This window comes from Myodes glareolus, chromosome 18, assembly GCF_982192425.1.
Source record: "Myodes glareolus chromosome 18, mMyoGla1.1, whole genome shotgun sequence".
In the NCBI taxonomy this organism is placed as follows: domain Eukaryota; kingdom Metazoa; phylum Chordata; class Mammalia; order Rodentia; family Cricetidae; genus Myodes; species Myodes glareolus.
In genome coordinates this window covers 71,867,189-71,894,282 of record NC_142043.1, presented here as the reverse complement: position 1 = coordinate 71,894,282, position 27,094 = coordinate 71,867,189, and the positions used below count along the sequence as shown (strand labels likewise).

At 43.7% G+C, this 27,094-nt stretch overlaps 2 protein-coding genes across 2 annotated transcripts; both read left to right on the top strand.

Moving 5' to 3' along the window:
- Positions 1-731: 731 nt before the first annotated feature.
- LOC148119278 (patr class I histocompatibility antigen, CH28 alpha chain-like) lies at positions 732-4,873 on the top strand. The gene is made up of 6 exons (XM_087898678.1): positions 732-1,087; positions 1,302-1,571; positions 1,788-2,063; positions 2,658-2,933; positions 3,056-3,163; positions 4,448-4,873. The coding sequence occupies exons 1-6, from the start codon at positions 1,003-1,005 to the stop codon at positions 4,489-4,491; spliced, it is 1,059 nt and encodes a 352-aa protein (XP_087754804.1). The 5' UTR covers positions 732-1,002; the 3' UTR covers positions 4,492-4,873.
- Positions 4,874-19,255: 14,382 nt separating this feature from the next.
- On the top strand, positions 19,256-22,979 carry LOC148119277 (HLA class I histocompatibility antigen, alpha chain G-like). The gene is made up of 6 exons (XM_087898677.1): positions 19,256-19,342; positions 19,564-19,836; positions 20,043-20,318; positions 20,898-21,173; positions 21,289-21,396; positions 22,650-22,979. Exons 1-6 carry the CDS (start codon positions 19,258-19,260, stop codon positions 22,691-22,693), a joined length of 1,062 nt encoding a protein of 353 aa, XP_087754803.1. The 5' UTR covers positions 19,256-19,257; the 3' UTR covers positions 22,694-22,979.
- Positions 22,980-27,094: the final 4,115 nt, after the last annotated feature.

Genomic DNA, 27,094 nt, shown 5'->3' with positions numbered 1-27,094 from the left:
ACGTCGGATGAAGGTTTCCTGTGCCCTTGCCTTCATTGCTCACGATCTCTTTCCTTCTGCCTCTCATTTGGACCTAGGGAGCTAGGTCCAGTGTTCCAACGTGGTTCTCCGCCTCCATCTCCATCCATCGCCAGATGAGGGTTCTATGGTGACATGCAAAATATTCATCAGTATGGTTGTGGGCCAAGGCCGGTTCAGGCACCCTCTCCTCTGTCCAGAGAACAATCTGGGGATCTCTCCTTGGACCTGGGATCCCATATATAATCAAGTTTCCTATAAACCCTAAAATGACTCCCTTAGTTGAAATATATTCTTCCCTGATCCCTTATTCATCCTTCCTCCCTTCCCCCCATCCCGGTCAACCGAGCTTTCTCCATTCCTCCCCTACTCCCTTCTCTCTAACCCTCTCCCCTTCCAACAACCCTCCCACCCCCCCCCCCATGCACCCAAGGTTACCTGGGACTCTTGACTATTTCCTACCTCCTGGCGGATAGCTAAATAATCTTCATCAGGATCGTCTTCTTATTTAGCTTCCATGAGCAACTTTTAACAGTAAATGTCGTTGGATTTGACCTACATAAAACTTTCAGGTACTGAACAATGTACAAGCACAAATAAGACATCCTGAGACCAAAACATTCAGAATCTCAGCAGACCTCCTGAACAGGACTCAGAGAGAGCAGATGTGACAAAGAGCACCAATTACAGGAGGAAGAGGTCTCCATAAATCTCTGGTCTGAGGTTTTGTCTTCAAGGTGGTTGAGGTGGGGAAGCCATAGGTTGGGAATTCCCTCATTGCCTCTGAATTCCTTTCTGTTGCTTACAACCCGAGTCAGCAGTCCTGTCCTTCGATCTGGACACATGTTCTCACTCCCACTGTAGGTCGGAATTCTGGAGAAAGGAACTCACAGTCATTGTGGTATCTTCTCACAAACCACCACGCTATAAACTCCTCAGAGAGGAACAAAGTCTCAAACCCTCCAGGTTTTCCAGACACCAAGGATGGGGACTGCAACTCGGTGTTCCACCCTCCTGCTGCTCTCAGTACTCCTGGCTCTGATCCAGACTGAGATCCAGAGTGGTGCTGGTGAGTGTGGGTCAGGAAGGAAACGTCCTCAGCCAGGAGGAGCCAGGGTGCCCGGGCTGGGCAGCATCCCCAAAGCAGTTTGTCATCACCCACACAGACCCTCCAAGCCCTTCTCCACCAGCATTCCGAGCCCTGTGCCCTGATGCTCTCCAGCCCGTGCACCTGCCCGGGGTACCGGGAGGGGGATCGGGGTCTCACTGCGCACCGCCCCCAGGTTCACATTCCTTGAGGTATTTGATAAGCACGACAGCGCCTCGAACGCGTCTCCGAGATCTCCAAGTCTCCGCCGTTAGCTATGTGGACGACACCCAAATCCTGCGCTTCGACAGTGACGTGGTTACTAAAATGGAGACCCTCGTGCCATGGGCGAAGCAGATGGGGCACGATTATTGGAAGCAGATGAGAAACGGTTTAGAGGGTTATGCAAACACGGCCCGAGAAAACCTGAGATTTGCAATCCGGATCTATAACCAGAGCGATGACGGTGAGTGACCCCTACATGTCCCCCACGGACTCCCCCAGGTGCCCAGAGTCCCAGGTCCTAGGTTCCAACTGAGGTTGCGGGGGCGGGGCGGGGGGGGCGGAGAGACCTGGATCAGGAAGAGCAATGCCCTGAGACCCAGTTTCCGGTTCATTTAAGTGGGAATTCTGTGGGTGGGCTGAGTTCTGTAGAGGGGGCTGACTTTGGGGGCGTCTGCAGGCTCTCATACCTTTCAGTGTTTCATTGGTTGCGACGTGGGTCCAGATGGACACCTCCTCCGTGGGTACTATAGACATGCCTTTGATGGCCGTGATTACATCAGCCTGAACGAGGACCTGAGAACTTGGACTGTGGCAGACAGGACCGCTCAGATCACCAAGCGACAGTGGGAGGCACAACATTTAGCAGAGTTCTGGAAGACCTTCTGTGAGACCCGATGCATTGTTACTCTACTCTTGCACCTGGAGCTAGGGAAGGAGATTTTGGATCGCTCAGGTAAGAGGAACTGAGAAGCAATTCCTCCATCTGCACTCAGAGAAGGGCTCCTGTCTCCAAGAAGGAAGGAAAATGGGACAATCTGTAATACTGTAGCTCTCTCTTGTATCTGGAGCGGCGGTGTGCTCCTGGTTTTCCTGATCCAACAACAAAGAATGACTATCCCAGGACTTGCCCTTCTCTCAGGAGAGATTAGAGTCTCTTGGGATGATAGGAAAGAAGATCCCTGAAATAACCAATAGCAGCCCCATTCATTCTGCAGCCTGTAAAGAACCATGGCCTCCCAGAGGTTGAGCTGTCTGCCCACACCCAGTGTTTTTGGAGGTCTCACTCAAGTGATGATGAGTTAGTTCCTCATTCTTCCACCCAAGTCAGGACCAGAAATCCTGTATTCATGGTGGAAAATTGGGAATCTTCCTTTTCTAAGAAATAGATCATACTAGTGCCTGAGTATAGGCAACTTGTGGGGTTTATACCATGTGACACCCCCTGCATCTTGATTCTTCTGAACATTGCTAGGTAGGCACATGTATATAGTTTAAGTCCCCAGAAAAAGTTTAAAAGATGTTTGAAGTTTCTAACTCTTCTCCTCAGATCCTCCAAGGGCACATATAACCCATCACCCTAGACCTGAAGGAGATGTCACCTTGAGGTGCTGGGCTCTTGAATTCTACCCAACTGAGATAACCCTGACCTGGCAGAGGGACGGGGAAGACCAGACCCAGGACACAGAGCTGGTGGACACCAGGCCTTCAGGGGATGGAACCTTCCAGAAGTGGGCAGCTGTGGTGATGCCTTCCGGGGAGGAGCAGAGATACACATGCCATGTGTACCATAAAGCGCTGCCTGAGCCTCTGACCCTGAGATGGGGTAAGGAGGGGTGTGAGCATGAAGCCTGTTGTCAAGGAAAGCAGGTGACCTTCTGGAGACCCAAGGTAGGATCAGTGCTGAGCTGGGGGTTAGGGCCCCTAAATTTTACCTTCTCTTCCCAGAGCCACCTCCTTGGTCCCCAACTGGAGTGATAGTTGGTGTGGTTCTCCTTGGAGTTGTGGTCACTGGAGCAGTGGTTGCCATTGTGATGCTGAGGAAGAAAAGCACAGGTAGGGAGGGGATTGGTGTCTGAGGGTTTTCTGTAGAGATGAAGCCATGGGTGGAAATGTGCTCATCTCCTGCTTTGTTAGCGTGAGACACACCATGTGTGACTGCTTACCTGACCCGGGACTCAGTGAACTGGCAGATTTTGTTTTCTGTTTGTTTGCTCGCTCACTTGCTTGCTTGCTCTGAAGGCAAGGTATCTTTACATAGCCCTGACTGTCCTAGAACCTATTATGTAGGCCTTGCTGGCCTCGAACTCAGAAATCCACCTGCCTCTGTTTCCCAGGTGCTAGGATTAAAGTTGTGTGCCGCCATGCCCTGTGGTGTTACCACTTTTTAAAGTCCAGGGCTACCAGTAAGCTAGATCGTCATTATCCTGGATCTATCAGGCTTTTAATTTCCCCTGATGTAGCTACTCAGATAACTTTTCCAGGAATCTACTTTCATCATTGTATTTCCACCTTTTACCATCTTCTCCCAGCTCTTGAGTTCTCCTTACACATCAGGAACACCTAGTAAGGGCACAGAAAGGAAGCAGAACAAGTCCCTCAGTCACTCTCCCTTTCCCAAGCATTCCTGCAGCTGGGCACAACAGAGTCCTCCTCAGCCCCCAGCTGAATGAGCACATGGTGAGAAGGAAAAGCTGGGACTGCAGGAATGAACTGGGCTGAGGTAACACTGCACATCCAGTTCCCAGAGTAGCAGGAAAGCTGTCCCACAGAGACCAGCTCCAGGGCCTCAGTGATTCCTGTGTTCAGAGGATCCCTGTGGGACCTGATGTTGATGGACTAGTCAGTTCTGTTCCTGGCTGTGAAGCCTTGAATTTGGTTCATTGGCTTTTTCCAAAATAAAATAATCACCAACCCTCCAATATCACATATTAAATTCCTTTGCTTTTAAAGGATAAGAGTTTGGATTCTATTATTTATGTCTAAAAGTAAGAAATCAGTCTAGGGAATTTTCAGAGAGCAGCCAGTCAGAGTCTCTATATAATTGATTCCTGTATTTCCTCTCTGAGGCTATACTTCATGGGAGAGAAAACAATATGTATCTGTCAACACAATAACTCAGGCCTGATCTTGTATATTCTCACTTGTCTCTCTCAACCCCTCCCCCAAATGGAATGTCCACATAGAACCCTTTTTCATCATGGATGCCATTCTCACCATTAACATCAGAGACCATAAATCTTGTGCTAAAATATTCAGACTCTTTCCAGATCCCTCATTTACATTGCTCAGAATGTAGCCCAGGACTCACTCTTCCTTTTTCTGTTTCTCTGTTAACAGCATCTCACACTGTATCCCATGCTGGCCTAGAACTCACTAAGTAGCTGTGATGGCTAATCTTCAGTGTCAGTTTGGCTGGATTTAGAATCTCCTAGGAGATCCAATTCTGGTCCCATCTGTAACAGTGTTTCCAGAGATTAATTGAGGTTTGAAGACACACCCTGGGGCCCAAGGAAAAAGGAAGAAGAGGAGAAAGCCAGATAAGAGGATCCCTACACTCTACTTCCTGATCTACTGAAGTTTGAGGAATCCCAGCCACATGTTCCTGCTGCTGTGTACTCCATCATGCCCCATGCTGAGAGTGACTATGGCCTCTTTAACCATAAATCAGAAGAAACCTTTCATTCTTTAAGTAGCTTTTGCTGAGTAGTTTGTCACGCAATTTAAATAAGAAATAAATAAAAATCCATATGGGCTTTGAAATAACTGTAATTAATCCTCTTTTCCCTTCTTGCAGTGTTAGAACTACACATATGAGCCACAATACCTGGCAGCAGGAAATTCTCTGTAACCTGCTGCTAGTGAGGCTGATGCCCAGCCTGGGAGCTCCTGTCTACATCCTTGCAGCTCCATGATCTGAGTAACAGCTGCCTCTGTGCCCACTTTGCTATAAATCCAGAAATTCTTAGCTCTCCACCAGACTTCCAAAGTCTTTTATTTTTGTTTGGGGGTTTTGTCTTGATTTTTTGTTTGTTGAAACAGTCTCAATACGTGACCTTGACTGGCCTGGAACTTGCTATACTTGTAGACCAGGCTGGCCTTGAACTCAGAGAGGTCCTAGGAGAGGAGGCACTGATCTCTGCCCAGAGTGCTGAGATTAGAAACCTGTGTCATCAAGCCTGACCTTTTTCTTGTTGCGAAGTCCAGAGGATTCCTGTGCACAGGGAAGTCTGGGAATCTCTGATCTTTGGGACTTCTAGACACAAGCCCAGAGCTGCACAGTCTACTCAAGGTGTGTGCTCTAATGAGATCACTGGGCACTGGAGGGGCCGGTTCTGTTCTGTTTCTCACCTACTACTAACATTCTTTTGGCGATTTTATTCAACTCCAAGGTTTGAAATACCATTTAAGACCGCCTCCCAAATAAGTTTCTCCAGCCAGGGAAATACATCTTTAGGATCATCTGTCCTTGTCAGTCTGGCTGCTTTGCGTGCATTTCCCTGTGTGCAAACAGCAAATCTACTCTGCTGCCTGTGCAGTCCTGAAGTTCTGTTATCGCCTTTCTTCATTCTGTAGTCCAGACTTAACCAGTGGGAAATATTGTAATGTCCATGTTTTAAATGAATCCAAAATTCAATTTCTTTGCACTCTTTCTCTGCTCACACCTTAAGGAAAAGCAACTTGTGTCTCTTGCCTAAACTACTTAATGAGTTTCCAATTCCTCCCTCTTACTTCTAACAAATTCATTCAGTTCTCAAACAGAATGATTTTTGTTTGTTTGTTTGTTTTTGCAACACAATCCATGAAGCTGGACTTGTGGTCTCATGAGTCTGCTTCCTAGTTCGTGGGCTTCCAGGTATGCACCACAACACCTGGCTCTTGGTTTTGCTGTTTCTAAATTATTTAAAGATTATAGACATTAATCCTCTTTCATATTTATAACTGGTAAATATTTTCTCCTTTTCCTTAGACTGTCTCTTCACACTCTAATTGCTTCCTTTGCTGGGCAGCTTTTCATTTCATGCAACCCATTTGTCAGCTCTTGTTAATGTTTCTTGAGCTGTAAATCATTTCACACCATCCAGACAGACGGTCTGTGTATCTATCAAAAGGGTTTTCCTGTAACAGATTTCAGAGTTTTGTGTCACATTTAAGGTCTTTGAGATTATTTTTCTACAGGACAAGAGATAGAGATGTAATTTTGTTCTTCTACATGGGGATATAAAGTTTTCCCAACACCATTTGCTGAATGGATTTTTTTTTCTACAATACGTGTTTTAGGTATTGTGGTTGAAAATAAGATAACTGTGTATACGTGTTTTTGTGTTATCAGAGGTCCAAGAAATGCCACAAAAATCACACCATGAAACAGACTTTACATGGATTTACTGGGAGGGGGACGAAAAGGCTGCCTCTGAGTGATGATATGTGAGACAGGGTTGTGGTGGGTGGTGGGGGGAAAGAGAGAGAAAGAGAGGAAAAGAGGGAGAGGGGATGGCTCAGACTTTACAGTGGGTATGGAGTATAAGCTTAAGGGACCTTGGCTCGGTGGAAATGTGTCCCATTGTGATGACAGGGATGCTGGCCCTGAGTCCTAGAAGACTGGTTTGGGATGGGGAAGCATCACTTCTGGAATGTGGGTTGTCCTAACACTGTAACTATAGATTGTATCTGAGTCCTCTATTCTGTCCCATTGGTCTGTGTATATTTCAGTGCCAGTACCACACCTTTTTGCTTCTTCTTTTTTAAAACCAAGTCTCTGTAATAGGATTTGAAATAGTGCTTTAACTCTTCTATATTGCTCTTTCAACTAAGAACACTTTGGCTATTAGGAGTTTTTTCTGCATCTATATAAACTAGGATTTTTCTCTAGTTCTTTAAAGAATGTCGTTGGGAATTGCATTGAATTTCTAGAACTTTAGCCATATTTGCAATATTAATTCTGCTTATTCATGAGCATGGTAGACCTTTTCATATCTTCTAGTGTCTCCTTCCTTCCTTTCTTTCTTCCTTCCTTCCTTCCTTCCTTCCTTCTTTCCTTCCTTCCTTTCTTCTTTCCTTCCTTCCTTCCTTCCTTCCTTTATTGTTGTTTGGTTATTTTTTTGAAACAGGGTCTCACTATGTAAATCATGCTGGCCCCAAAGTTGCAGCAATCCCCTTCTTCTGCCTGCTGAGTGTTGGATTACAGCCTTATTTAGTGTTTTAAAGCTTTGTTATTGGTTTCCTTAACAGCCTCATGTATATTCCTAGTATTTAATTGTCTTGTTTTGTTTCTAAAGCAATTATAGCTGAGATTGTTTTCCCGATATTTCTCACCACGTTTGTTGTTGGTATGTTGAAAGCTGCCGCCCTTATATGCACTTTGTATCCTCCTGCTTTGATGAAACATAGGATCATATCACTTACAAATGAGGATCATTTAGCTTCTTTCTCTTGCTTTATTGCTCTTAAGACATCAAAAAATATAAACAGGAGTGGAGAAAATAGACACCCTTTGTCTCATCTTAATTTTAGAGGAAACACTGTTTCAACAATTTCATACTATGCTGAATAGAATTTTCTTACTTATAGCATTTATTATATTGATATATGTTACTTTTATCCCTAGTTTCTTCAGGGTTTAAGTTTATCATAGAAGATGCTGAACTTTGTCAAAAACCTTTTCTGCATACATTGAGGTGACCCTGTGATTTCTGTCCTTGTGTCTACTTATGTGCCATATCACAGTTATTGACTGAATATATTGAGTCATCCTTATATCCCTTCAATGATCTCAATTTGGTTGTGGTGGTGTAGGAGGTCCTTCTGTTTATGTGTTGCTTTCATTGGTTAATCGATAAAGAAACTGCTTGGTCTGATAGGGTGGAACTTGGGTAGGCAGAGAAGACAGAACTGAATTTTGGGAAGAAGGAAGCACAGGCAGAAAGAAAGAGCCACCATGGAGCTGACAGGTCAGATATGCTGAATCTTTTCCAGTAAGCCACGACCTTGTGGTGAACACAGATTATTAGAAATGGGTTAAATCAAGATGTGAGAGTTAGCCAATAAGAGGCTAGAGATAATAGGTCAGGCAGTGTTTAAATGAATACAGTTTCTGTGTGATTATTTTGGGTGTAATCTAGCTGGGCAGTAGGGATGAAAAGCAGGCCCTCTCTCCATCAACATTGTGATATATGACATTTTAATGTATTGTGGACTCTTGCAAGTATTGTATTGAAAATGTTCACATCCATGTTCATCACAGAAATTGGCCTATAATTTTCTGTTTTGTGTCTGTACCTAGTTTTGATACAAGAATAATAGTAGTCTTAAAAAATCCTTTTGGTAGTACTGCTTCCCTTTCTATTTTATGAGATGATTTGAGATAGTTCATATCTGAGTCCATACGTCCTTGTGTTTTTACACGGTTCTTGTTTTATCATTATCAGGTGTGAAACTGTCCCACAGTCACCAATCACATTTACACTAGATTTGAAGAATGGTGGGAAAAGAACACACCAATTCTTTGTTACAGAAAAAAAATCCACCTCTTATTGAGGCAGCCAGAAGTTCATCCACGGAAGTAGGTGGGCTGGCAGTGAGTCTGAGGGACCCACCTGTCACTATCTCCACAGTGCTGGACTACAAGCCATACCACTCTGGGGATCGATCTCAGGATCTCATGCTTGCACGATAAGCACACTACCAATTCCCTGGACCACAGTAAACAACAGAGTCTCAGTGTGTAGCTCTAGCTGTCCTAGAACTCATTCTATAGACCAGGCTGCCCTTGAACTTGTGGACATCCTCAGCCTCTACCTATGCCTCCTACCCCAACCCCCATATCCCCGTTTGCCATATGAAAAGGTGAAGGTATCAGGGCTTTGGGGTAACTTCTATTTGACCAAAAGAATGGAATCTAATTTCCACATCTGACCAAGGCTACAGACTAAACACACACACACACACACACACACACACACACACACACGTGTGTGTGTGTGTGTGTTGGTGTGTGTGTGTATATATATATATATATACTGATCTGTCCTTACATTCTCATCTGTCCCCAAGATTCACTAACAGAAACTCAGTCCAAGCTTATTATACAGAATCTCAGCTAAGACACTCTGAATCTTGAGATGTCCCAGGGACTCCTGTACACAGGAAAGTTGAGACTTTCTGTGCCTTTTTTTCCCTCTTTTTCTTTTCTCGTACAATACATCCCAACCAAAGCCTCCCTTGCCATCCCCCACAACTTCCCCTCCTCCCGGTTCCCCATAACCTCCCCTTCCCTCAGATCTCCTCTTCCTCCAGTTCACTCTGTACAAAAGCCTCCCAATGATACCAACCAAATATCATAAGAAGGTGCATTAGATTAGACATACACCATCATACCAATGTTGGAAAAAGCAACTCAGTAGAAGGATCAGAGTACCACTGGCAGGCCCCACACCAGGTAAAAGAGTCAGAGACACCCCCACTCCCACTGTTAGGAACCCCACAAGCAAAACAGGATGAAGAACCACAGCATGTATGCAGAGGACCTCGTGCAGATCCACGCAGGCTCCATGATTGCCGCTCAGTCTCTGTGAGGCCCTACGAGCCCTGCCTGGCTGACTCTGTGGCTGTGTTCTCCCCGTGTCCTTGACCCCTCTGGCTCTTAATCCTTCTTTCCCCTCTTCTTTGAGGTCCCCTAATGTTTGACTGTGGGTCTCTGCTACTGCTACCATCAGCTACTGGAGGAAGCCTCTCTGATGCCGACTGGACGAGGCACCAACCTATGAGTATACTAGAATATTATTGGGAATCGTTTCATTTGCTTTTTATTTTATTTTTGTAACATGAAAGGCCGGGCCTGCTTGTTGGGGTTTTCTGTCCCGCCCAGTACCCCACAGCTGGCAAGCCCAAAGAAAATCAACCTGAGATCTCTGTAAGTTATAAAGCTGATTGGCCCATTAGGTCAGGCTACTTATTAGCATTCTCTTACATCTTGATTAACCCAGTTTCTGATCTATGTTAGCCATGTGGCTCAGTACCTTTTTCAGTGGGGCAGCTCACATCCTACTGCTTCGGTGATCTAGGCAGGCGTGGGAGGAATCAGCTTCCTCCTCCCCAGAATTCTCCTGCACTCTTTGCATCCTTTGAACTTCCTATCTGGTTTTCCCGCCTACACCTCCTGCCTGGCCAACCAGCGTTTATTTAAAACATGATTGACAGAATACAGACAATTCTCCCGCACCATATTTTATTTTATTTTATTTTTCATTTGTGTTTGGTTCTACCCTAAATCACAGAGATATCCATCTTCTGGTTTCTGGTCATCCAGGTAGGGTCAGGCATGAGCTCCCTCTCATGGCTTGGGCCTCAAGTTAGATTAGTCATTGCTTGGTCGTATCTGCAAGCTCACTTATAAATGAATTTTAGCTATTAAATAAAGAATAATCACACTACAATCCACAGATTCAGAGACACTAAAGAACAAGGACCTTATGGGGGATGGATGGATATCCCTGAGGGGGAAATTTCCATACATTTTCTAAGCTTATCCCTGGAACCGTGTATTGTTTCAGGATTGGGGTCTAACTATAACATTCCCTATAGGCTCGTGTGCTTGAACTCTTGGGCCCCAGCTGGTGATGCTGTTCAGAAATGTTTGGAACATTTAGGAGGGAGAGGGTGGCTCTAGAAAACAGTTGTCAGTATGAGATTTCAAGGAGGACAATTCCAGTTCCCCGAGGTACCTTACTTCACAATCACATATTCAGAAGGAAGGACACAAGTGTCTTTAGACTAACTGCAGACCAGTTATATACAAAAGTTTATATTTCCTGGATGTGACAGCATTTGAGGTTAGGGACTTTAGAGATAATGGGATCAGGATGGGGCAGCCTTAATGAATGGGATTAGTCTTCTAACTCCAGAGAACCCAGGGAGCTCCTTTTCCTTGTCTGCCTTGTTGAGAACTTAGCAAAAGGACAGTGTCCTGTACCAACCAGTAGAGGACAGTAGCCAGATTCTGAATTAGACAGTACCTGATCTTGGATCTACCAGCCTCCAGAGCTATGAGAAATAAACTTTTGCTCTGTATGAGCTATGCAGTCCCTGGTATTTTGTTGGCAGCACAAACAAATAAACCTTATCCTCAAAGCACCTACTACAAAATCATTCTCAAACAGTTATTCCCCGGGATCCAGATCTCCATTAATCCAGTCCTGGTGACAAATGCCTGTAATACTGGCACCCAGGAGGCTGAGGCAGGAAGACTGAAGATTCCAGGTCAGGCTGGGATATTTGAGACCTGGTCTAAAAGCAGGTAAGGAAACAAATGAACATATGTACCCACATGCACCCAAACATGTCTGTATATGTGTAGGGACACATTGTGTTCAAATCCATCTGGAACTCCACCAACTTTCTTTGTGACAGATGTCCTACAGCTCTGTCCTACCTGGTTCAGGGCAGGCAGACACCTGGATCTCCTCCATCTTACCCTAGTCACCCCTTTGCTCCACTGTCGTGCTGACTGTGCTGTTGTTAGGACCTCATGGGTTTCCCTTCTTGTTTTTGCTGTGTTTTCTTTCCTTCTCCTTCCTTCTCCTTCCTTCCTTCCTTCCTTCCTTCCTTCCTTCCTTCCTTCCTTCCTGTATGTTTGTTTTGTTTATATTTATTTATTTACTTATTATGTATACAATATTCTGTCTGCAGACCAGAAGAGGGAACCAGATCTCATTACTGATGGCTGTGAACCACCATGTGGTTGCTGGGAATTGAACTCAGGAGCTCTGGAAGAGCAGGCAATGCTCTTAACTGCTGAGCCATCTCTCCAGCCCCCTTGTTTGGTTTTTAGTTTTTTGTTTTGTTTGAAACAGGGTTGCTCTGCATAGCCTTGTCTGTACTGGAACTAGCTCGGTAGACCACGCTAGCCTCTTTCCCTATGTGCTACCATCACCCAAACTGACTTCAGACTCTTGCTATGTAGTTGAAGATAATGCTGAACTCTTTATTCTTCTGCCTCCACCTCCCATGTGCTAGGATTATATGTGTATGCCAATGATATAGGCAGAATTGTGCTCCCCTTTGGGGTTCTTGGTCTTAGCAACAAAGTCATTGAAAAATAGATTCAAAAAGAAGATCAGAGACAATTATATCAGTTAAAAAGGAACCTCAGGGTAAGCAAACTGCAAAGCCTTGACAGCTTCCTGGAGGAGGAGAGTGGAGCATAGAAGGGAAAGGGACTTATTTTTTTTAAAATATCTATTTATTTATTATGTATACAATATTCTGTCTGTGTGTATGTCTGCAGGCCAGAAGAGGGCACTGGACCTCATTACAGATGGTTGTGAGCCACCACGCGGTTGCCGGGAATTAAACTCAGGACCTTTGGAAGAGCAGGCAATGTTCTTAACCACTGAGCCAACTCTCCAGCCCCAGGAAAGGGACATTTTAAACTGGCATGGAGATCAGACACATGGCATACAAGCAGTCACATGGCAAGGAAGGAGGCTTTAAAGAAAGAGGAAGGAAGCTGAAAAGTTTCCTAACGTGTTAAGGAAAGAATGCTTGGAGAAGAGACAGAAGAAAGGGAAAAGGACTAATTCAGGAATCATCTTGCAAAACTACATAGTTGTGTCCCATGAGCTACTGCACTAGGGGTTGGGGTTCTGGGGAGAAAGAAACATGGTGTCTCATTGCGGACTAATTTTTCTTCTGAGCATACCTTCCTAGGGGTGTTCTTTGGCGAAGGAATGATCCTACCCAACTGTAATCCTAGGTCTCCATACAGCCCAGAGATTCTGCTCTCTTGCCAGGATTTTTTTTCTACTCCAACACTTAGTCATATCAACCTTGTATGAACATGTATTGAAAGAGGATTTCTCATAAAGAACAAAGACGTGCAATTGCTCGCTTTTGTAAGGGTAGAAATACAAACCTGCCAACCACTTTGACAAGAAAAGACCTCCCAGAAAAGCTGCTTTCTCTGGAGACTATAGAAATACATAAAGTCTGTCTATATTATAAAGTGGTACAATGGTTCCTTGTATAGCTCACATGGTCCAGAAGTTGCTTTGTAGAGCAGGCTGGCCTTGAACTCAGAGATCAGTCTTCCTCAGCCACCATGCTGGACCCTTACATTTTAATTTATTGTGTATGTATATCTGTGTGTATACACTCAATGTGCAGATGTGAGAAGATAACTTTTGGGAATTGATTCTCTCCTTCCACAGTGTGGATCTCTGTGAGTTCAAGGCCACCTTGGGCTACACAAGATCAATGCAGAAATAAATCCAGGTGGTGGTGCCCCACACCTAAATCCCAGCCCTAGAGGGAAGATAAAGTGAGAGGAGAGAGAGGCTCTGTCAGCTTAGTCTGCAGTCGCCCAGCCTTGGTAGAGGTAAGCCTTTTCTAGTGGCTTGGCTGCTTTGCTTTTCTGGTTTTCAGGTTGAACCCCAATAGCTGTCTCTGGGTTTTATTATTGTGCTACGAGCAGGTCCCTTCACCTACTGATTCATCTCATTGGCCCCTCATCTGAATTCCCTTGCTGGGAAGTACATGGACTATGGTTAGGACAGTTAAGAGCAAGATATCTGTGGTAAGATCTCCTCTGTATCAATAGGCCCTTATCATGCCTTTTAGGTTTCTGGATTTTCACCAGCACAACTCTTAACAAATTTAAACATTTAACATTTTTGTTATGGAAGTTTAATGCCACCGTTGTAATATCATAAGGATGTAGGAATGTTACATTAGTGCCAGGCATGGTGGCACACACCTTTAATCCCAGAACATAGGAGGCAGAGGTCTGTGAGTTCAAGACCAGTTTGGTCTACATAGCAACTTCCAGGTCAGCCAGGGCTATCTAGTGAGCCTCGTTAGAATCCAGCTACTGGCAGGCCACAATTCCTGCAGCATCCACAACCCCATCCTCACCCCGAGGTACTGCTAAGACCCTGTCTATGAATCTCTGGATAACAGACTTTCAGGTATCAGGATTTCTCACAGGAGGAAGTGAGTTTATGTCAAAGTAGGTATTTGTGGCCTTCTGTTCCCCATTTCCTTCTCTGCCTCTTGCTGGGATTCAGAGCCTGGCTGCAGGTTTGTGCTGTGCAACCATTTCAATCCTCAGAGATCTATAAAATGGTACACCTGCTTCTGTCACATGGGCACTTATTCCTCTCTTCAGAGGCCTCAGACATGTTGTCTGTCTCTGGTGCTAGGGCCTGAACTCCTCTAAACCATGCTGTTGTCTGTCTATCCATGACATTAACAAACGTTTTAACAAGTTCCTTATCCCCAACAGTCATTCTCAGTGTCTGTCTTGAATTCACATCCCAGTTGTTTTAAAAAAAAAAAAAAAAGAAGAAGAAGCATTTTATTTCTGTACCCCTAGACCAACCTCAAGCTTCCTCCATTCCCTCTGAAGAGAATGACATCTTACAGGAAGTATCGTCCAGTGTGGGATTCACACACACGGGGTGGGACCATCACTGACCACAGACCCATGATGTCTCCTAGGAAAGGAACAAAGCTTTCCCCTTAGAAGCCCGGGGTCACCTCTCACAAGACGAAGAAAATTCCGCTTCTCAACAGGATGTCTAATTTCACTTCCTCACCTCCAACCCCAACATTTTCAACAAAGGAAGATGAACAAATGGATACAAGTCCATTAATTATAAAATCTTTAGGTGCCATAAATTCTGTTATCCCCCGTACTGCTGTGTAATGGTTTACAGTATCATCCTCTGTTCATCTTTCTTAGATTTCCCTAGGCCCTGACTTGTTGTTTCTCTTTGCTTTCTATTTAGAGGGAGAAAAGTAACCTGGCATTGAACACCCCAGGTATACTATGAATCTCCCTCAGTACTTTCACCAATCCTTAATTATGGTTCAGATTCCATAGCCTTTATCCAAGGCTCCAGTTTTGCATAGCACATTGATAATTTCTTGTTTTATAACAGACAGAGTCCTTACAGATACCCATTGTTCAGAAAGCTCCTGTTGAATGAGGAGGCCCTGAAGCCTCTAGATCTTAAAGTCAATGGCTGCAAAACCCTGCTCTAGCTTAGAACATACCATGGCGAACTCCAAAACTCACCTCAAAATGTCTAACACTGATTATTTCTGTTCACTCTATTCTTCCAAACAGCAAGCAGTCAGGTACATTTCTAGGAAATGCCGGCTGCCACTAACGGATTCCTAAGCCTCCTCTCTCTTGTTCTCTCCCTCACCCACCATTTCAGGATCTTTTCTCTCTCTCTGAAGCTCTACTTCCTGTGAAACTCTACATCCAGCACTGTCCATATCTCTGAACTGCAGTTTGAATGATTTTGATAAATAAGCCTCTCAGCTCTATTACCAGGAAAACAATGGTTGCTGAAAGCTTCCCTGACAGCCCTTCCCTTACCAGGTCCATCTAGTGCCTGACTTTTCACAACAATTGGACCCCAACACAACACATGGACCCCAGTGTCTGTGTGCAGTGTCAGCACAGTCATCCTGACTGACAACACTAGCCTCTTATACAAGGATCCTCATTCACCCCCAGCTCTTAATGCTGCGGTGTCTACCCCCTTACAAGTCCTTAAGACAAAATATCTATGGGCCAGCAGACCTCCTGTGAAGAGGTCCTGTCAACAACATTCCTCATCATCTTGTGTCACTTAACACTTGACATTTGTCTGTCTATCTATCTATCTATCTATCTATCTATCTATCTATCTATCTATATCTATCATCTATCTATCTATCTATCTCGTTTCTATCTATCTATATCCAATATAAAGATATAGATATCTAAAAATCTAATATATAATATCTATATCTAATATATAGAATAGGTAGATAGATAGATAGACAGACAGACAGACACACAGACAGACAGACAGATAGATAGAGAGTCCTCTTAGACCTAGATCCTCTTTCCCGCAGCATGATCACCTCACAGCTACAATAATGGTGTGAAGCAACAAGAGGCTCTCAGATGCCTCTTCAAATAACCCAAATTTATTTCTCTGTGGTGATGCCTCTTAGGAAGCAGTTTTAGAACAGGATGTCCGTGGTGGCACATGCCTTTAATTCCAGTAATCAGGAAGTAGATGCAGGTGGATCTTTGTGAGTTTGAAGCCAGCCTGTTCTACAAAGTGAGTTCCGGGACAGAGAAGGGCAAGGGCTGTTACACAGAGAAACCCTGCCAATGGAAAAAAAATCTAACTATATGCATAGCAAGTTAGATGCCTGGTAGGTGGTAAACATGAATCCTGTAATGTTCCCACTCTTTTTGAACCCAAAATCATAAGCTTGTATTTATCTCTGACTAGTAATGTTAATTTCTCATAGTCTTAAAAGGATAAATGAATATAAAAGGGTCTAAAATGATCATTAAGGAGTCTGACCAAATGGATTTCCTGTGATCTCTAACATTTTGACTTTCACATATCTTCTATAAATGGATATAAGTGTTTTGAGAGATACTTAAAAAAACTAAAACACATTAGGTTCTGCCCTAGTTTCTATACCAGAAGGAACTCTATGTAATACTACTAACCACTCAACTGACATCAAGATGAAAATAAAATTTCTCCTGGATTCATGTGGATCAAAGTGAATACAATCAGAACAATTGGAGGGCTATCTTTACAGGTGACCCTAGATTGCCAGGCCAGTTCTCAAGCAGAGGCAGACAGTGCCATGAAGTAGACAAACATTTCCCAAGGTTGTGGATCAGGATCCATCAACCTCCTTCTCACAGTCTTCTTCTTTCATCTCTTCTTCTTCTTCTTCTTCTTCTTCTTCTTATTATTATTATTATTATTATTATTATTATTATTATTATTATTATTTTTCAGACAGGGTTTCTCTATTTAACAGAGATCTGTCCTGGATCTGGCTTTGTAGCCCAGGCTTGTCTTGAACTCTCAGAGATCCACCTGCCCCTGCAGTAAAGGAAGGTAGCAGTAGATGCTGCCCAAGGGCTTTACTCTTCTCTTCTCTAATTTGCCTAATGTTCTATACTGCTAGTACTCTCCCTGAGTTTTATTAGTGGTCTTTTATGGCAAGAAGCCTGTCGCCATTCTGGACAGACTTTTGCCACATACCATCATCATTTACTTCAGTCCCATACAACGCTTCAAAGAAAATAATTTCGAACCATTTACAAACTCATCTGTTCTCTGTGTCCAAGAGGCAATTACTTGCTCTCTAAGCCCATTGACTTTCTATAAAAATCATTTACTATCCCCCAACTGTCCTTCTGTTTTGGGTTTTTAGTTTTTCGAGACAGGGTTTCTCTGTAGCTTTGGAGCCTGTCCTGGAACTAGCTCTGTAGACCAGGCTTGGCCTCAAACTCACAGAGATCTGCCTGTCTCTGCCTCCCGAGTGCTGGGATTAAAAGCGTGGGCCACCACTGCCCAGCCCAACTGTCTTAGTTAAGGTTTTTATTCCTGGGAAGAGACATCAAGACCATGACAACTCTTATAAGTAAAACATTTAAATGAGGTGGCTTGTTTACAGTTTCAGAGGTTCAGTCCATTATCATCATGGTGGGAGCATGATAGTCAGCATGCAGACAGATGTGGTGCTGGAGGAGTAGCTGAGAGTCCTACATCTTGCAGGCAACAGGAAGTTGATGAGATACTGGGTGATATCCTGAGCATAGAAAACCTCAAAGCCTGCCCCAACAGTGACACACTTGCGCAAACAAGTCCTTACCTATTCCAACAAAGCCACGTCTCCTAATAGTGTCACTCTATGAAATTATGAGAGCCAATTGAATTCAAACCACCGTACTGACATTCTCAATTCTTTTCTTCCCATACAGAAAAATGATATAGTCTAGGTCATCCCTCAAATCCTGGAAGCCCGCCTGCCTCAGCCTCTTGAATGGTGGAAATACACTATGTGTCTCCAACAACAACAACAACAACAACAACAACAAAAATAGCTTTTGAAACTGAATGGAACCCATGAGGTTATTTAGACACTTTCTTGAGATGTATGAGGTCAAATATACTTTTATGTTTCAAGATTTACTTGCCATATTTACTGTAGTGTGCTTGACAGTGAGTTAATCTGTTGACACCTTAGTCTGAATCAAGGCTATGAAGAACAAATTAATTAGTAGGAGTTATTATTTTCTTTCTTTTTTATACTTATTTATTTATTATGTATAGAATATTCTGTCTGTGTGTATGCCTGAAGGCCAGAAGAGGGCACCAGACCTCGTTACAGATGGTTGTGAGCCACCATGTGGTTGCTGGGAATTGAACTCAGGACCTTTGGAAGAGCAGGCAATGCTCTTAACCTCTGAGCCATCTATCTACCCAGCCTGAGCTATTATTTTCTTCAACCACACTTACTAGCAGTCTCACTTTTTTTTCAGAGTCTCAGTGGACTGAAGAGATGGTTCAGTAGTCAAAAATGCTTATTGCTCTTGTACGTGATCACAGTTTTGCAACACCCAGCTCACAGACACCTGTATTTCCAGCACCAAGGAATCTGACTCCTTCTTCTGGCCTTCATGGACACCCTCACATGAGCAGCATACATTTATACAATTCACCTACAAATAAAATTACATCTTTTTTTAATTATTTTAAAAATAATTTATTATTTAATTTATCATTAATTTAAATGAGCCCCAAACTCATGTCAAACCACCTGCCTCAGCACAGCCTCTTAAATGCTGGGATTACAAGTGTGCCACCAGAAACTATTTAAGTGACATTGTTTGACATGGTAAATGTCATTAGATGTAATCTACATAATAACTCTTTGAAGTCTTTAATAATGTGTAAGCACAAACAAGGGATCTGAAACCAAAACATTCAGAATCTTGTATGACACAGTTCCAAACAGAACTCAAAAGAAGGAGAGATAAGGAGCACTAGGTACAAGGTGAAGGTTCCTCATAAGCCCCTGGTCTGAAGTTTTGTCCTCAAGATGTCTGAGGAGACAAAGAAACAGGTTGGGAGTTGCCTCATCTTCCTGCAGCCCACAACCTGTGTCAGCTATCCGGTCTTTCCATATGGACCCATATTCTCACTCCTGCTGCATGTCTGAGTTCTCGAGAAAGCCACTCACAATCACTGTGGTATCTCCCCACAAACCACAACGCTGTAAAATCCATAGAGAGGAACAATGCTCAATCCCTCCAGGTCCTTCAGACACCGAGGATGGTGGCTGCAGAGCCATGTCCCATTCTCCTTTTGCTCTCAGTACTCCAGACTCTGACCCAGACCGAGACCCAGGGCCTCGTAGGTGAGTGTGGATCAGAAAGAAAGCAGCCTCCGCCAGGAGGAGCGCGCGGGCGCCGGGCATGGGTAGTGTCCTGGCGCTTCTTCTTTTTACCATTCTGCCAAATCCACCAGCTCCCATCTCCATCCCACGTTCAGAGCACTTTGTTCTGTTCCCTTCTAGGCCCGCACACCTGACAGAGGTCCTGGGAGGAGGGTCGGGGTCTCACCGCTTGCCGCCCACAGGCTCACACTCACTGCGGTATTTAGTAACCACGACCGCGTCTCGATCGGGTCTCCGAGATTTTCACGTCTTCATCGTTGCCTCTGTGGATCACGTGCCGTTCATGCGCTTCGACAGTGACGCCGATACTCAGAGGATCCAGGCACGCGGGCCTTGGGTGAAGAAGATGGGGCCCGAGTATTTGGAGATGGAAAAAAGAAATATGGAGAGATATTCACACAGGGCCCGAGAAAACCTGCGATTCGCAATCCAGGTCTATAATCAGAGCGATAACGGTGAGTAACCCACCCCTTCACGTCTCCACTGACTGGCTGGAGTCACCCTGGGTTCCAGGTCCTAGGTTCCGCCCGAGGTTGTGGGATCCACAGACACCCTCGACCCAGGAGAGTTTAGGACAGAGGCCCGGTTTCCGGTTCAGCTGTGGAAATTCCGTGAGTTTGTAGGACTGTGTGTGCGCGGGGCTGACTTTGGGGCGTGGCAGTCTCTCATACTTTCCAGTGTTTAATTGGTTGCGACATGAGGCCAGACCAACTCCTCCTCCGTTCGCACTATAATCATGCCTTTGATGGTCGTGATTACATCAGCCTGAACGCGGACCTGAGAACTTGGACTGTGGCTGACTCGACGGCTCAGATCACCAGGCGACAGTGGGAGGCAGATGGTGTTGCAGAGACCTTCAACTATTTCTTGGAGGTCTCCTGCGTTAAATGGCTACTCAGGCACCTGGAGATAGGGAAGGAGACTCTACAACGCTCAGGTACCAGAGCCTGAAAAGCAACTCTTCTATCCGTACTCAGGGTAGGGCACATGCCTCCAAGGAGGAAGTAAAATGGGACCTGCTGACATATTGCCGCTCTCTTTTGCATAGAGGGAAAGGGTGATCTTTGTTTTCCTGACCCAACACCAGAAAGTGATTGTCCTAGGACACTCTTCTCTCTGGGCAGTTCAGTCTCACAGGATGGCAGGAGAGTCCTCCCTTCAACCTGCATCCTGTTGTGAACTATGGTATCCCATAGGTTAGGTTCTTTGCTAACACCCGCTGTCTTGGAGGTCTGACTCTAGAGACGCTGAGTCTTTAAGTCCCCCACCCAGGTCAGGACAGAAATCCTCTTTTCATGGTGGGAAACTTGGGGGTTTTATGCTTTGGGCTACATTATCATAACTAGAAATTTCCAAGGAATAGGTTAAACTGCTGCCTGAGTAAAGGCTACTTGTTTGGAGTTTGCATCCCTCTTCACCTTGATTCTCCTGTTCATTGCCAGGATAGGGACATGAATACTGCTTAAGTCCCAAGAAAGAATATTAAATACTTGAATTTTCTAAATTTTCTCCTCAGACCCCCCAAAGGCACATGTAACCCATCACCCTAGACCTGGAGGGTATGTCACCCTGAGGTGCTGGGCCCTGAGTTTCTACCCTGCTGACATCAACCTGACCTGGCAGAGAGATGGAGAGGATCAGACCCAGGACATGGACCTTGTGGAGACCAGGCCTGCAGGAGATGGAACCTTCCAGAAGTGGGCAGCTGTGGTGGTGCCTTCTGGGGAGGAGCAGAGATACACATGCCATGTGCTGCATGAGGGGCTGCCTGAGCCCCTTGTCCTGAAATGGGGTAAGGGTGTGTGTGAGCACAGAACCTGATGTCAAGGAAAGCAGGTGACCTTCTGGAGACCTTAAGTAGAGTCAGTTGGGGGTTAGGGCCCCTCAATTTTATTCTCTCTTTCCAGAACCATCTTCTTGGCTCATGATTGGAATGACGGTTGGTGTGGTTCTCCTTGGACTTGTGGTCACTGTAGCTGTGGCTGCTGTTGTGATGCTGAGGAAGAAAAGAGCAGGTAGGGAGGAGATTGGTGTCTGAGGGTTTTCTACAGAGATGAAGCCATGGGTGGAAATGTGCTCATTGCCTACATTGTTGCTATGACACAGATTTATGTTTGAGTGTTTACGCACTCTGTATACTGCCACTGTATTTTAGTCTTCTTTCTTTTTCTCTATCCTTCTTTCCTTCTTTCTTTCCTCTCCTCCTCCTCTTCCTCCTCCTCCTTTTCTTCTTCCTCCTTTTCTTTTCTTCTTCTTTCTCCTCTTTCTCCTTCTTCCTACTCATTTTCCTTTCATCTCCTTCTCATCCTCCTCCTTCTAGTCCAGGTCTATGGGAGGACTCTAGAACATCATTATCCTGAATCTCTATTACTCTTTTTCTTTCCTACAATGTAGTTACTCAGAAAACTTTTCCAGGAATCTATTTTCATCATTGTATTTCCACCTTTTACCATCATCTCCCAGCTCTTGAGGTCTCTTTACACATCAAGGGAACACCTAGTAAGGGCACAGAAAGGTTACACAGCAAGTCCCTGAGTCACTTTCCCTTTCCCAAGCTTTCCTGCAACTGGACACCACAGAGTCCTCCTCAGCCCCCAGCTGAGTGAGCACATGGTGAGAAGGAAAAGCTGGGACTGCAGGAATGAACTGGGCTGTGGTAACACTGCACATCCAGTTCCCAGAGTAGCAGGAAAGCGTCCCACAGAGACCAGCTCCAGGGCCTCAGTGATTCCTTTGCTCAGAGGATCCTTGTGGGACCTGATGTTGATGGACTTGTCAGTCCTGTTCCCAGCTGTGAAGTCTTGGATTTGATTCATTGACTTTTTCCAAAATAAAATAATCACCAACCTTCCAATATCATATAATAAATTCCTTTGCTTTTAAAGGACAAGAGTTTGGTTTCTATTCTTTATATCTAAAAGTAAGAAATCAGTCTAGGGAATTTTCAGATAGTAGCCAGTCAGAGTCTCTATATAATTTCTTCCTGTATTTCCTCTCTGAGGCTATACTTCATGGGAGAGAAAACAATATGTATCTGTTAATGTGACAACTCAGGCCTGATCATGTATATTCTCCCTTGTCTCTCTCAACCCCTCCCCAAAATGGAATGCCCACATAAAACTCTTTTCCATCATGGATGCATTCTCATCACTAACATCAATGACCATAAATCTTCTTCCAAAATACTCAGACTCTTTCCAGATTCCTCATTTATATTCCTTAGGCTCAGAATGTAGCCCATGACTCATTTTTTTTTTTCTGTAACCAGAATCTCACACTGTATCCCAGGCTGGTCTAGAACTCACTATGTAGCTGTGATGACTAATCTTCAGTGTCAGCTTGACTGGATTTAGAATCACATCTGTAAGAGTGTTTCCAGAAATTAATTGAGGTTTGAAGACACACCCTGCGAAACAAGGATAAGAGGAAGAACAGAAGAAAACCAGATGGGAGGATCCCTATACTCTACTTCCTGATCTACTGAAGTTTGAGGACTCCCAGCCCCACGCTCCTGCTGCCCTATACTCTATTATGCCTCATGCTGAGAGTGACTGTGCCCTCTATAATCATGAATCAGAATAAACCTTTCATCCTTTAAGTTGCTCTGCTCGGTATTTTGTCACACAATGAAAAAACAGTAATAAATAAAATTCTATGTGGGCTTTGAAATACCTGCAATCAATCCTCATTCCCCTTCTTGCAGTGTTAGAATTACATATATGAGCCACAATACCTGGCAGCAGGAAATTCTATGTAACCTGCTGCTAGTGAGGCTGATGCCCAGCCTGGGAGCTCCTGTCTACATCCTTGCAGCTCCATGATCTGAATAACAGCTGCCTCTGCACCCACTTTGTTATAAATACAGAGATTCTTGGCTTTCCACCATACTTCCAAAGTCTTTTGTTTTGTTTGGGGGTTTTGTTTTGATTTTTTGTTTGTTGAAACAGTCTCAATACGTGACCTCGGCTGTCCTGGAACTTGCTCTACTTGAAGACCAGGCTGGCCTTGAACTCAGAGAGGTTCTAGGAGAGGAGGCACTGATCTCTGCCCAAATTGCTGAGATTAAAAACCTGTGTCATCAAGCCTGACCTTTTTCTTGTTAAGGTTTGAAATACCATTTAAGACCACCTCCCAAATAAGTTTCTCCAGCCCAGGTAAGTACATCTCCAGGCTCATCTGTCCCGTCAGTCTGGCTGCTTTACGTGCATTTCCCTGTCTGCAAACAGCAAATCTACTCTGCTGCCTGTGTAATCCTGAAGTTTTGTTATCGCCTTACTTCATCCTGTAGTCCAGATTTAACCAATAGGAAATATTGTAATGTCCATGTTTTAAATGAATCCAAAATTCAATTTCTTTGCACTGTTTTGTCTTGCTCACACCTTGAGGAAAAACGACCTGTGTCCTTTGTCTGAACTACTAAATAAATTTCCAATTCCTTCCTCCGTTGTCTTGCTTACTTCTAATGAGTTCATTCAGTTCTCCACCGGAATGATTTTGTTTGTTTGTTTTTGCAACACAGTCCATGAAGCTGGACTTGTAGTCTCATGAGTCTGCTTCACAGTTCGTCGGCTTCCAGGTATGCACCACAATACCTGGCTCTTGGGTTTTGCTGTTTTTGAATTATTTATGTATTATACGTATCAATCCTGTTTCAGATTTATAGTTGGTTTATATTTTCTTCCTTTCCTTAGACTGTCTTTGCACCCTCTAATTTTTTCCTCTGCAGGGCAGAAGTTTTTCATTTCATGCAACCCATTTGTCAGCTCTTGTTATTGTTTCTTGAGTTATAAATCCTTTCAGACCATCCTAACAGACGGTCTGTGCATCTATCAAAAGGGTTTTCCTCTAGCAGATTTCAGAGTTCTGCATTACATTTAAGGTCTTTGAGATTATTTTCTCAAGGTGAGAGATAGAGATGTAATTTTGTTCTTCTACATGGAGTATAAAGTTTTCCCAACACCATTTTCTGAATGGATTTGTATCGTCCCTGCCCCCATGACCATTTTAGGCATTGTGGTTGAAAATAAAAAATGGTGTATAAGTGTTTTTGTGGTATCGGAGGGCCAAGGAATGGCACAAAAATTGCACCATGCAGCAGACTTCACACAAGGGATTTATTGGGATGGCAAAAAGGGTGCCTCTGAGTGGGGATGTGAGAGATGGTCAGGGAGGAGAGAGAGGGAGCTAAGGAGGGAGGGAGGGAGGAAGGGAGAGAGGAAGAAGGAAGGGAAAGAGTGAGAGGGGAGAGAGAATGAGAGGGATGATGACGCAGACTTTACAGTGGGTATGGAACATGAGCATATGAAACCTTGGCACAGTGGAAATGTGTCCCATTGTGATGACAGGGATGCTGGCCCTGAGTCCTAGAAGACTGGGTGGGGGATGGGGAAGCATCGCTTCTAGAATGTGGGTTGTTCTAAAACTGTAACTATAGATTATATCTGAGTCCTCTATTCTGTTCCATTGGTCCGTGTCTATTTCTGTACCTGTACCATGCCTTCTTGCTTTTTCTTTTGTAAAACCATGTTTCTGTAATAGAATTTGAAATAGTATTTTAACTCTTCTAGTATTCTCTTCCTGTTAAGAACTTCTTTGGCTATTAGCAGTTTTTTTCTGCATCCTTATAAATTTAGTTTTTTTTCTAGTTCTTTAAAGAATGCCATTGGGAATTGCGTTGAACTTCTAGATTTATTTCATGACCATAGTCATATTTGCAATATTAATCTTGAGTATTCATGGGCATAGTAGATCTTTCTATATATTCTATAGATCTTCCCTTCCTTCCTTCCTTCCTTCCTTCCTTCCTTCCTTCCTTCCTTCCTTTCTTTCTTTCTTTCTTTCTTTCTTTGTTATCGTTTGGTTAGTTTTAGTTTTTGAGATAAGTTCTCACTATATAAACCAGGCTAGCCCCAAAGTTGCCACAATCCCCTTTCTTGTGCCTGCTGAGCATTGGATTACAGACATAAAAGCCATCATGGCCTCCCTTATGTAGTGTTTCAAAACATTATTGTTCATGTCTTTAACCCCCTCATGTATATTCCTAGGTATCTAATTGTTTTTTTCTGTTTCTAAAACCATTATGTCTGGGATTGTTTTCATGACATTTCTCACCATGTTTGTTGTTGGTATATTAAAAAGCTGCTGACTTTTGTATTGGACTTTACATCCTGCTACTTTGTTGAAATTATTTTAGATTTTAAACATAGGATCGTATCACTGACAAATAAAAATCATTTAACTTCTTGCTTATTGCAGGGTGCTGCTTGTTCATCTCGGCTAGCTTAGCCCTGAAATAACCACACAGAAACTGTATTAATTAAGACATTGCTTGGCCCATTAGCTCTAACTTCTTATTGGCTAACTCCTACATCTTTATTTTTTAAATATTTATTTATTTATTATGTATATAATATTCTGTCTGTATATACGCCTACAGGCCAGAAGAGAGCACCAGACCCCATTACAGATGATTGTGAGCCACAATGTGGTTGCTGGGAATTGAACTCAGGACTTTTAGAAGAGCAGGCAATGCTCTTAACCTCTGAGCTATCTCTCTAGCCCCACTCCTACATCTTTATTTAACCCATTTCTATCAATCTGTATATCACCACAAGGTCATGGCCTATCAACAAAGTTTCAGCACATCTACCTCTGGCCACAGATCCATGGCGTCCCTCTGAGTCTGCTTTCTCCCTTCCAATATTCAGTTTCGTTTTCTCGGCCTACCTAAGTTCTGCCCTTTCAGGGGCCCAAAGCAGTTTCTTTATTAACCAATGAAAGCAACACAAAGACAGAAGGACCTTCTATACCACTTGCTTTATATCCGCTTTCCCTTTTCTTTCTTTCTCTTTCCTCATTGTTTTCTAAGACATCAAGAACTATATTAAACAGGAGTGGAGAAAATAGACACCCTTGTGTCATCTTAATTTTAGAGGAAATGCTGTTTCAACCATTTAGTATTATGCTGAATAGAATTTTCTTACTTATAGCATTTATAGTGTTGAAATACATTATTTTTATCCCTAGTCTCCTCAGGATTTAAATTTATCCCAAAAGATGTTGAACTTTGTCAAAGACCCCTTCTGAATATGTTGAGGTGACCCCATGATTGAAGGGGCGCACTCGATCAGTAATTAAAGATCAACCAAACTAGATTAATATAAAAATATAGCTTTAATAAACAGAAGGAAAACTTACACCAGAGTCCCAAAGGTCCATCCAAGAATGCAGGGGCCAAGCGAGAGAGTGCAGGGAAGCGCACCCACCAGGTTTATAGGTAAATTTTTGCCTTAGGGCAACACGCCCCACGGACAGAATGTGATTGGCTGAACTCCCCGTCACATGATTTCTGTCCTTGCATCGACTTAGGTGCCATATCACAGTTATTGACTGAATATATTGAGTCATTCTTAAATCCTTGGAATAATGCCAATTTGGTCGTGGTATATGATATCTTGATGTGTTGTAGACTTATGCTTGCAAGTATTGTTTTGAAAATGTCCACATCCAAGTTCATCATGGAAATTGAGCTATAATTTTGTTCTGTGTCTTTACCCAGTTTTGATATCAGGATAATTGTGGTCTTAAAAAATGCTTTTGGTAGTACTGCTTCCCGTTCTATTTTATAAGATGATTTGAGATACGCTGATGTTAGTTCATATCTGAGTCCTTATGTCCTTGTATTTTTACACAGTTCTCATTTTATCATTATCA